The sequence below is a fragment of the Alosa alosa genome, chromosome 21, assembly GCF_017589495.1.
Source record: "Alosa alosa isolate M-15738 ecotype Scorff River chromosome 21, AALO_Geno_1.1, whole genome shotgun sequence".
Lineage (NCBI taxonomy): Eukaryota > Metazoa > Chordata > Actinopteri > Clupeiformes > Clupeidae > Alosa > Alosa alosa.
In genome coordinates, this window is record NC_063209.1 from 17514946 (window position 1) to 17527445 (window position 12500).

The following is a 12500-nucleotide window of genomic DNA, read 5'->3' on the forward strand; positions in this document are numbered from 1 at the left end:
TAGCCTACTTGTGGTGTCATGATGCACACACTGAACACTAGCCTATGCACACATTAGGCATTGGGACATTGTGATCAGGTCACCAGATATAGTTGTTAATATTTCTAAAACAGTTTGTGCATCATTTTCCTTTCACAAATATGGCATAAAATACATATTATTTCCATGGTTAGAGCCAGGCATGCAGCAGCCTCGCCAGTGTTGCCAGATATTATCGTATTTGTACGATAATTTGACCTCAATACCGATCAATAATGAAAACAAAACATCTCATAATGTACGATAATTTCATGTTCATTGTTAATTTATTGTAACCCTACAATCCACTGACCCCACTGGCATTGGCAGGCTACACTTGGGCTAGGCTCGCCTCAATCTCTTGGGCACAACAAGGTTGTTTTGTGACTTGTCGCTTGTTTGAATGACATATTTGATCGCAGCGGGTTGTGTGTGCATTGAATAACCATACAGCCTTGGTCATGATTCGTTTGGGAGGGTGGAATGAGAAGGGAAAGGGCTAGCTAGGCTGAATGGTTTGGGAAAGCCTGTGTGCGTGAAATTGTTTGAAAAATAGCTATACTTTGTGTCTTGTGTGCGTATCACTTTCCTCCAAAAACTATAATTTTCAGTCTGTCAACACGAAGCCTCAGATCCAAAGATTCCAGAATCTTTTATGTAACATTCTAGCTGCCAAACCGCCATCTCACCTAACGTTAATCCTCAGTCTTTTCTCTTCGCCTGAACTTCTGCTGAGGTCACATCATCTCCTTTGAAGCTGCCAGAAGATTATATATAAACTTTTGGTAAGTGTTTCTAAGAGTGCTTGTTGTACACCAGCTTAGTCTCATTATCAAGCAAATACATTAGCGATTTGTGGGTTGACTTAAACGAAGTCTTTATCCCAATTTTACAAAAGAAAAGTTGAAAATCCTTAGCTAACTTTTAACATAACTATCGTAACACCCCCAATTATCACCACTTTGTTCAGAAATTCTAAAACAACGATGTTTTTAACACTTCAAAATAACATTTACTAAATGAACCTTACATTTTTCAGTAGCCATAGTTGTGTAGATTTGAACAAAATCTGGTTTGGTTCTTAACGGAGCATTTACTGCCTGAAATATCCGATTTTGTTTACCACGCCGGAGTTATAGTGCTGGCCTGATGGGTCGCCTATTTACACCGCTTTCAACGGCACATAGGCGTTAGACCGAGAATTTCGCGGAAATTAAAATTCCACTGGAGCTCCAAGCGGTTGTGTACACGCAGCCTTACAACACTGTTTACAGCTCCTCGAGTCACGGTAAAATGTCATTCTTGGTACATAGCTAATTTAGATACACCTATGTTGTGCTGTGGTTGCGCTTTCTATAGGAGTCCGCTGTCTTGGTTTGTATAGAAATGGATATTAAGTGACACATACACGCAAGACGGTGGAAATACGGGACCGGTGGAAATAGGGGGAGTTACGATAACGTTAACGTTAAAGCAATCAGGTCGGGCGCCATTTTATGAGTAACGTTAGCTAGCAGCTTCTATATAGCTGCGTCTTGAAACTTTATCAACGTTTTTCAAAGTTATTGCTGCTTACATGTTCAACGGTCAGTTTTTTTTTTTGATTGAATGTCAATATCTGAATATTGTCTCTGTCTTTAATTTTGTGTGGGTGGAGTGTTATATGTTACTGAACGTTAGATAACTAGCTTAGCCAAATATTGTAAGTGTATGTGTTGGAGAATATAAATACATTTTATTTATTTATGCATTTATCCATTTCATCCAAAGTGATTTAGATTTGTAAATTGCTTTAGGACCCCGCCTTGGTGTTAAGTGCCTTGCTCAAGGGTAGCAAGTGATGGCATCTTCACAACTTTTCTGCCCCTTACACTAGATTACACTACCACTTCTACCTACAATAAATCTGCTGTTTGTCTAGTGCAAGAACAACCAACTTTGTTTATGCAGCCATCAATTTTCCTCTGTGTTTACCACAGCTCCTTGGAGAGATGAAAAGAATCTACCAGATCGACGCTGATAAAACCATCCTAACAAAAATGGGAGAACTTGCGCCAAAGTTGTTAGAAAAGGCACCTAAAGGTACAGAGTTTTTTTTTTTTACAGGTGCAGTCAGTGATGCATGATAATGTTCCTTTAAATTTCTTATGGATCATGAGGAGACATTGGCCCAGTCTGAATTTCTGCCTTTGCAGACTCAAAAAAAGAGAGTGATCTGTGAGGGCTCAGTGCAATTGACTGAGGCTACGTTTTACACGTGGCGGCTATTTTCATAAACGGACATTTCACCTCTCCATTTTCAAAAATATCATCGCACACCTGCCAGTTTTCAGAAAAGTTTTCGCATTACACTAACCCGTGTATATATGCCATCTCAAGCATGCCAAACCTGTAGTTGGCAGTGTAACGAAGCTCAAGCCCACGCTAGCCAATCAGAATCCTAAAAAATAGCAACAACAGCAACAAATCACTTCCTCTTCTCTATTAAACTGTATTTGCAATTGCAAACAGATGAAAATAGTTTGCACCAACATAAAATGCGACTGCTACTCTGAATGCATCTATGATCACCATAGCCAAATGAAAATGTAGGCTAAACATAGGTTGCACTTTTGGCGAGGTGCAAGTTCTGGCGATAGGCCTACTGTGACGTTGGCTGCCTAAACCTCCGTTTTTGTCCGTTTAGATAGATCGATAGATAGATGGATACTTCATTGATCCCCAAGGGGAAATTCAAGATTACATTACAAGTTTACATGCAAACGTGCAACCGAAGTTTTCCAAAATCTCCACTCTGGCTGGAGATTTTAGAAAGAATCGCTTTCAGATGTGAATTCTCCTTTTGCGTGTAAACGAAGGGCGCAAACAAAGAAAAATGTCTGTTTTTCAAAATAACCATTTACGTGTAAATGGGGCCTGAAATAAATTATGCTTGTTTTCAAACAATTTAGCATTGCTGATTTCTAATGCAAAATACAGTTTATTTTTTGAAATTTACGTTAATGATATGTAGAACAATATGAATATAGTAATTACATTTTGGTATTACTGATTTTCTACAGGTACTTTAAAAGACACCTGCCTGCAGACACTGCAGTCATGTGAGGATGAACAAGAAAGAAAAGGTGTGTATGTTTTTTCATTAAGCCATGCTTTCCCCCTGTCACCTACTACTAGTCTTTGAACTAGATGGCCAAATTTGGCCCATCTGTACCACTCAAGCATTGCATTCAGGGTAGCTTTAGTGTTTTATCAGGATGTTTATGTCTATAATACAGTATACCTATGGAGAGCTACATTATAGGGGAATAGATTATAAACCTCAACTAATAGATATCCCCACAAAACTTCATCATCTGATTATTCTTGACATGTTTTGTATTGCAAGTTTTCTGATGTTATGTACAAGTATGCAGATGAAACATATTCCTAAATGTATACAATAATTAGCAAAAAAAAACTTGGTATGTTTACGGTCACCCATGTCATGTGTAAAGTAAAAATGAGTGCTATTTAGCAGAATACCATTTAGTGACTAAACAATGTGGGGTTCTGGAATTGAAAGGTTGTCTGTTTTTTATTTTGTTTTGTTATAGCTCAAATGGTCAATGCAGCCATTGTCTTGCTGCCATCATTTTTCAAAGAAAATCCTGCATTCCTTTTTGTCAACGACCAGGTAAGGCCTCTTTAGAAAATAGTCCGTAGAATTTTGTTACTGTATCGCTTTAATGTGGCATTTTCATGGAATACTTTTGTTTCCACGTTGTCTAGAATACAGTGGCCACAAATGCTAGAACTGGTAGATCACATGATTGAATTTGATATTACAAGAAAGCTGGTTCATTGTTTGTTGGTTTGCATGCTTGTATTTGGTTGAACAGTTTGTAATATTTTGTAACATGCAGTGTGATTTTATAGGAACCCATTTCTCCCACACCCACCATCGTGATGACCGGCTTCAACCCCCTGTCCAGCACGGAAGTAGCTGTGAAGATGGATGGTTGTAACATGATTTTAGATGATGGTAGCATTGATGTCAGTTTGGCCTTAGCTGTGTCTTTTTCTCTTTTCCATGTCTATCAAGTTCACTATCCCAAACCTCTCCGAAAGACACTGGCCTTTCTTGAGGCCTTTGTCTTTCAGATGAAAAGTGCTGTTCCTCTGTCAGTGCAGAAGCTGTTCAATTCCCTTCACTGATGTGTGTGTGTGTTGTGTGTGTTGTGTGTGTGTGTGTGAGTGAGAGATTGCACCTGTGTGTCTAAATGATCAGTTAATTTAATAACAACACAGGCATTGCTATTTTGATGTGTGTGTGTGTGTTTCTGTCTAAATTATCAGTTAATTTAATAACAACAAGACATTGCTAATGTGTTTGTGAGAGAGTGATCGCACCTTGCTTTTGCTATTGCTATTTTGATTGCTGTTTTAATCAGTTGATTATAACGCTTTATATGTTTATGTGTGCGCGCAATGCTATAGTTGATGATCACTAATGAACTTGTAAACATAAAGATTTTTAATAAACATAAAAATGACCAAAAGTGTGAAGTATTGTCTGTATTCTTCCTCTGAAAGCATAGATGCATCATTTAGTTGTAAAAAAAAATCATAACCAAGCAACCATCATAAAATCAAGAGGTGTGTATAATGAACCTATAGTGGTTCTTTGAAGAACTAGATCAACTGGTTCTTTGAAGATCCTTGTTTGAGGGTTCTTTGAAGATCCTTTTGGGAATAGGAGCTTGGAAGAACCTTTTGAAAAGGTGCTGCATAGAACTAAAACAAGTTCTTTGAAGAACCATTCATTAAATGGTTCTTTAAAGAACTGTTGCCTCGATGGTTCTTTGAAGCACTGAATAAGGTTCTTCTATGGCATCGCTCTGAAGAACCGGTACTGGCCCCATTATTTTTTAGAGTGTGGCTCCAACACTATCCTGCAAGCCTTAAGTAATTACCCTGCTCTAACTGCAGTCCACATCAGCGACCACGGACGATACAGAAATACATATTTCTGATCATACTGATTTTACTTTGTGTTTCACTGTTCTACTCAAAGTGCACTTGTGCAATTACAGTGTAATAAAAACAGTAATAACATATTGCTGCATAGCGTGTGTCACCTGTGTAACCACTAAATGTTAGTATTTTACATGTTTAGCATGTTTGTGGATACTAGTGCAACACTGAGCACATCGCTGCATTTCAATGCTTTACACACACACTATTCATACACACACACTAGACATACACACACCACAAACACACACACACACTCAAAGAGCTGCTTGCTTCAGCATTGTGATGTGCCTCAAACACACCAGTACATTGCAATTGCAATGCTTTAGACACACACTAGTCACACACACACACACACACACACACACACACACACACACACACACACACAGACACACACACACACACACACACAAACACAAACACACACACACTCAAAGAGCTGCTTGCTTCAGCATTGTGATGTGCCTCAAACACACCAGTACATTGCAATTGCAATGCTTTAGACACACACTAGTCACACACACACACACACACACACACACACACACACACACACACACACACACACACACACACACACTGGACCAGGACACACACACACACAAACACACATGCACACACACATTAGATATACACACACACATTCTCAAAGAGCTGCTGGCTTCAGCACTGTGGTGTGGCTCAGACATATGAAAGTCTCCATTTTATACTTCTCTGCTAGATCTCAGTTGTTGTTTATGTAGGAAATGCTTATTTGAAATGCTACTGGGGACCTTGTCTTCTCATCAACAAGATGGAAGCACGCGCCATGCACCATGCCAATAAGCTACAGGGAAGAGCGTGGCCAGGGACAAAAAAATGAAAATGAAAAAAAAAAAGAATAAAGAAAAAACATCCTAGACTAGAAGCTTTCAAGTAAATTAATTAATTCATTATGTATCCATGGCCAAAACATCAATAATTACACCATATTTTACAGCCCAGTGAGTCCCATAAAAAATAAAGTGTGTGTGTGTGTGTGTGTGTGTGTGTGTGTGTGTGTGTGTGAATAATATATGACTGTGTGGGTGTGTACTGTCTGCTTATTCAGTGGAGAGCTTGTGCTTTCAGTGCAGGAGTAATACAGAGTGATTCTTTATGTGTGTTCTGCTATGCGCCATATTTACGTTTATGGGTGAGTGAACACTATATGTGTATGGCCTGAACAGCCAATCAGCTTATGAGACGTGTGTGTGTGTGTGTGTGTTTACTGTATCTGACTAAACTGCAGTACCAGATGTGATTTTTATGCCTGTGGTGGGTGATGTGGTTGGCATTGTGGCTCTGGTGGGTGATGTGGTTGGCATGGTTGTGGTGGGTGATGTGGTTGGCATTGTGGCTCTGGTGGGTGATGTGGTTGGCATGGTTGTGGTGGGTGAGTTGGTTGGCATTGTGGCTCTGGTGGGTGATGTGGTTGGCATGGTTGTGGTGGGTGAGTTGGTTGGCATTGTGGCTCTGGTGGGTGATGTGGTGTGCATGGCTGTGATGAGTGATGCGGTTGTTATGGTTGTGGCGGGTGATGCGGTTGGCATTGCTTATAGCCAGACTGGACTGGACTGGTCTTATAGCCAGACTGGTCCCTGATCTGCAGGTTGGCTCCTCTGGCATAGTTCATGCTGTTGTCCCTGGTCGCAGGCGAGCTCTGCTGTTAAAGTGAGTGTATATGTGTGTGTGTGTGTGTGTGTGTGTGTGTGTGTGTGTGTGTGTGTGTGTGTGTGTGTGTGTGTGTTCTGGGCGTAGCTCATGCTGCTCCCTGGTCACAGGAGGTCTAAGCTGGGTCTCACAGGGCCCTGGGCCTGCCTGTTATAGTGTGTGTGTGTGTGTGTGTGTGTGTGTGTGTGTGTGTGTGTGTGTGTGTGTGTGTGTTTACTGGGCCCTGGGCCTGCCCTGCAGCCTCACTAAAGTCATTTATCAAACAGAAATAGAAACACACACATCAGCGCCAACACCCATTGCCACTGTGAGCCAGCTTCTCTCTCTCTCTCTCTCTCTCTCTGTCTCTTTCTCTCGCTTTCTGTCTCTCTCTCTCTTACACACACAGGGCTTGCCTGGGCATCATTTCACCCAAGGTCGCAAGCTTACATAGTTCTAATGACATGAGAAGTAAAGCATCTATTTGATTGGCCAAACTCAGAATCAGAATATTTAAACAACTGAGAACTACAGAGCATTAAATAAAAACAGAAAGGGAACTTTCACTGCGGGCTAATTCTATATGTCCATTAGTCTATGAATGGCCTGCGCTGTCCATGTCACACTAAGGAAAACCCATTTATTTTCTCTCATGGCAGGTTTTAATCATCCTAACCATTACCTTCAATGGATCAAAATGGGATTTTAATGTTCATAATTTTTGAATCAAGGTGTGCTTGAATGAAGACATGTTTCTTGTCTTCTTTCTTTCTTACATCTCTTTATCATCTTCTCCACCCTCCTCCTCTCTGTCATCCTCCTCTTCCTTATCTTCCTCTTCCTCCCCACTCCCTCCTCCTCTTCCTCCTCGTCCTTCCGAGCGTCTGTGGGCTACTGACGCTGCCCCCTGCTCTCGTACGGAGTAAGTGTGCCAGGCTGGTTGGCACGGCCTGCCTGTGGCCCGGGGTTGCGGTGATGCCCGTCCCACCGCTGTCTGTCAGGCGATTGGGGTTTGGGTGGATGTATAATTCACGCGCCGGCTCTGACTTATTCATCAAGGCTAAATGGGAGAGCCTTGCCGCAGGCGCAGGCCTCAACGAGGGAGCTAAGACACTCAAATGTCACACACAGGAACCCAACGGGGAATCGCAGACATGGACCTGTCCTGTTCCAGCCTCGGAGTGTGTGTGTGTGTGTGTGTGTGTGTGTGTGTGTGTGTGTGTGTGTGTGTGTGTGTGTGTTGTGTGTGTGTGTTTATGTGTGTTTGTCTGTGTTTAGTTTATGTGTGAGCGTGTGTGTGTTTGTGTGACAGAGAGAGAGAGAGAGAGAGAGAGAGAGAGAGAGAGAGAGAGAGAGAGAGAGAGAGAGAGAGAGAAACACTATAAGTTAGAATGTGAAAGAGTGGGCGGAGAGAGAATGAGAATGATATTTTATGTTTGCGTTTGTCTTTGTGTATTTGATGTTTGTGTGTGTGTGTGTGGGTGTGTGCTGTGTATATATGGACATTTCACTGTATTGCCTCAAAATCTATTCTCACACAGCCAGTGAACACAATGTGAACTTTAAATACGTTTTAGCTGAAAACACACATTTCCCTGTCTTTCTGTCTATCTTACTATCACTCTCACTTGTGTTACGACCCTGCCAGGTCTCCACTGGCCCCGCCCACTTGCGCTCATGTTTGTCTGTCTCTGTGAAGCAGGTTGCCTGAGATGTGCAGGTGTTTGGTATTGCCCTGATGAGCACCTGTATTTGAAGGCCTGGGTTCCAAGTGCAGATGGGCTTCCTCTCCTCTCGACCGTCGTCTTTTTGTTTTGTTTGAACATATCCCTAGACATACACTCGCACTACACCTTGCTTTTATTCACTACACTGACTTTCTCGTATATTACTTTAATAAATATTCTTTATTTACTCATTCTGGCGTGGAACTCCCTTATGTAGCTCATGCGTGAGCCAGCATGCGTTACACTTGCTATAGATGTTTTACTCTCTCTCCTTTATACTTCCCTCACTTTATCTCTCTCTCTCCCCTCTCTCTCCCTCCCTCCCCCTCTCTCTCTCTCTCTCTCTCTCTCTCTCTCTCTCTCTCTCTCTCTTTTTTCCCTCGCCCTCTGTAAGCCACCATAACAGCCCCCATAACAGCATGCACAGTGATTAGCTTAGCATTGGCCAAATCATGCATGTGGCATTAGCATATAATACCATAGCTGTTCCTCTACACAGGCAGCTGCATGCCCATGAGCTAGCGCTACACCACAACCCATATGCTCAGGACTGCCCCGCTTAGAGTTCACACACCGAGGGCCTAACCAGGCTACGAGGGAAAGCCGCTCTAAGCAAGTCCAGGGGTCAAACGATCTTGTGTGGCCACTTAGGGTGAAGTCCCACTGGGGGAGAGAGCAGAGAAAGTGTCTAGGCGAGCAAGGGAGGACATTTTATTGGTATGGTGTTAATACTATTGGTATGCTGTAGTGCTTTACCAATGAGCAACAGCTTCTGCAGCTGTTCCTACTAAAACTACTACTATTGTAAGTGATACTACTGGTACTACAGTATCTATCTATCTATCTATCTATCTATCTATCTGTCTATCTATCTATTTATTTATCTATCTATCTAAAAGCAGCTGTAGTTGCAGCAGCAGTAGTAGCTTCTACATATTCTATACATAAAATGACAGTTCTACAGCTCTACTACTACTACTGCTACTACTACTACTACTGTTACTACTCTTACTACTACTACTACTACTACTGCTACTAATGCTACTGTTACTACTCCTGCTACTACTACTACTGTTACTACTCTTACTGCTACTACTACTACTACTACTACTACTACTGCTGCTACTACTGCTGATGTCAGATGATATTCTCTGGCTATCATATTGAGTACACTGAGTTGGTCTGTGCTGGTAATGATGTGTGATGGTGCCTGTTGCTTCTCTGTGCCCTGCTGTTGGATAATAGCCATTTTAAATGACTCTCTCAATCTGCTGTAATCTGCCGTCAGAGCTCTCTCTCTCTTTCTCTTTTACCCTCTCTCTCTCTCTCTCTCTTTTACCCTCTCTCTCTCTCTTACCCTCTCTCTGTAAGCCCTATCTCCCTCCTCTCTCCAAAACTCTTGCTCTCCCTCGCTCTCTCCCTCCATCCTTCTCTCGCATGCATCTGCCATAATGTGTAGTCAGAGAACTCTCTATTTCTCTATTCCCTCTATCTCTCTCTTCTCCCCCCTCCCATCTCTCTGTAAGTGACACCTTCCTAATCACACATTATTTTTGCTACATAGCTATCAGGCTCTCCTTGACTTCTGTTGTTGCTGGAGCAAGAAATAGATGTTTATTTTTCGAGGCTTGATTGCCAAGGCATTACAGGGAGGGGAGAAGTACCGTAAATAAATAAATTATTTTGAAGAGAGGCAAGTGGGTGAAAATTTTCATCTGAGAAATAAGAAAAGAAAATGTCTCCCGATGAACCTGAAGAGCAGTCCTTAGTCACTGAGGGATGTGTGTGTGTGTGTGTGTGTGTGTGTGTGTGTGTGTGTGAGAGAGTGTGAGTGTGTGCCTTTGACGGCAAAATGATCCACACTGCCTGATGAAATTCTTGTTTGTGTCAGACGAGAAGAGTCAGAGAGTGTCAGGGCTAGTACAATTCCACCCCCGCCCACACACACACACACACAACCCTATCACACACGTCATCTCATCACACCCCCATAATACCAAACCTCTATCATACTAGACTCCAGCTGCACCACTCTGATCCACTCAGACAACATGCCTCACAAAGAGAACGGGAACTAGAGAAACAAACTGAACACACTGGCCGCTTAGACACACTCAAACAAAGAAACAAACACACGCACACACACACACACACACACACACACACACACACCACACGCAACCATTTGTATAACAACCAACAAGTTGTATTAGACTTAAAAGAGTGTATGTAGAAACTATAACTGACCATGCTGACTTCACAGCCAGAGTGAGCACTCTAGAACATGAGTGATGTATTGAGTTCACCTTACTGCCTTTACACTTGGAGAACAGCTCTGTGTTGAACAAAAAAAACTAACTGACTATGAGAATTCTTTTCACCGTACTTAAAAAAACGAACCTAAAGTTTAGTACATACTATAAAAACCTTAAGTTGTAAATTGGGTAGGGAAAGGACTCGGTTATGTTTGGGTTTGTGGAAGCATAGACCTGTACTGCACAACACAGTTATGAACTACTGCAAATTCAGTACATATCAGCACTGTACTGTCACTAACTTTGGACAAAAGCATTTGCTTAATGTATAAATACATAAGGAATGCAGTGTGTTTTATCTTCTAGGTACTGTATGGTTGCAATGTGCCAATGACTATGCTGTCTGTAGTGTTACTTAGGAGACGCATGACTGAACATTACCTCAGCGTCACAGAGGACGTAGACTCCAAAAGTGTCCTCGAATGGAATCAGTTGAAATCTGCTGGTGCGATGTGCATTCCAAAATCTGTTTACAGACCATGTGGAGTGCCTGCCAGATTAGCAAAGCTAACAAGCACAAAGTTTGTTTTTACACACACACACACACACACACATACACACAAACACACACACACACAAACACACACACACACACACACACACACACACACACACACACACAAACACACACACACACCCAACGATCTAGAGAAAATAGCCTAATACCATAAACTGGCTGTGCAGATGCTTGAACCCTGTCCAGGACGAGAGCCATTTGGAGAACAATGGGGAGAGGATGCAGAGTCTGTGCCAACCAACTGCCCAATCAGACAGCACCGTATGGGGAGGAGAGGAGGCAGATAAGCCAGCACTGCATGGAGCACCAGGGGAGTCAGATGACCCAGCACTGGAACAAGAGAGGAGGCACATAACCCAGCACTGCATGGCGCACCAGAGGAGTCAGATAACCCAGCACTGCATGGAGCACCAGAGGAGTCAGATGACCCAGCACAGCATGACGCTCCAGGGGAGTCAGATGACCCAGCATTGCATGGCGCACCAGAGGAGTCAGCACCAGGGTGTGGGAGTGCAGGAAGCTCTCTCAGTCCAGCCCAGCTCAGCCTAATCAGCTGGGCTCCTCCAGAGCAGTCCAGAGAAGGTGACAGTGAATCACTGCTGTGTGGGCTTTCTCCAACCAGAGAAGATGCTTCTGGAACACCTCTAGATTATACAACCTTAATTTAGGCATGCACACCTACACACACACACACACACACACGCACACAGACACACACACACACACACACACACACACACACACACACACACAGTCACCAAACTCAGGCTAGAGTGGGCAGTACCAGATGCTGCTCATGGGTTTCCTCTCCATTACGGCCCTGATTCTCATTTCATTTCCCACTCGCCGCTTATTCCTCCATTGGCCCTAATGCAATACACTTCCACCTTCATTGCATTTTGAAACAAAAAAAATCTAATTTCCCCAAAACTCAGATCGCATTGTGTGTGTGTGTGTGTGTGTGTGTGTGTGTGTGTGTGTGTGTGTGTGTGTGTGTGTGTGTGTGTGTGTGTGTGTGTGTGTGTTTGTGTGTGTGTGTGTGTGTGTGTGTGTGTGTGTGTGTGTGTGTGTGTGTGTTTGTGTGTGTGTGTGTGTGTGTTTGTGTGTGTGTATGTGTGTGTGTGTGTGTGTGTGTGCGTATGTGTGTGTCCACACTCACAGGTGGTGGGCTTGTTGCAGTTGTGTCCATGTCTGAAGTACTGGGGGTTCTCGACCACAGGGATGCGGCTCATT

At 42.8% G+C, this 12500-nt stretch overlaps 1 protein-coding gene and 1 long non-coding RNA gene across 3 annotated transcripts in view; one reads left to right on the forward strand and one right to left on the reverse strand.

Moving 5' to 3' along the window:
* Positions 1-12500, reverse strand: part of ntrk3b (neurotrophic tyrosine kinase, receptor, type 3b) — a 172836-nt gene that overhangs the window by 30823 nt on the left and 129513 nt on the right. For both annotated transcript variants that reach the window (XM_048231246.1, XM_048231245.1), the window contains exon 12: positions 12427-12500. This exon is cut by the window's right edge and continues 115 nt beyond it. In XM_048231246.1, coding sequence (XP_048087203.1) covers positions 12427-12500 — 74 coding nt within the window. The remainder of the gene's footprint in view (positions 1-12426) is intronic.
* On the forward strand, positions 1922-3976 carry LOC125286298. The gene is made up of 4 exons (XR_007192148.1): positions 1922-2100; positions 3081-3143; positions 3615-3694; positions 3937-3976. It is a non-coding gene; the product is annotated as an uncharacterized LOC125286298 (long non-coding RNA).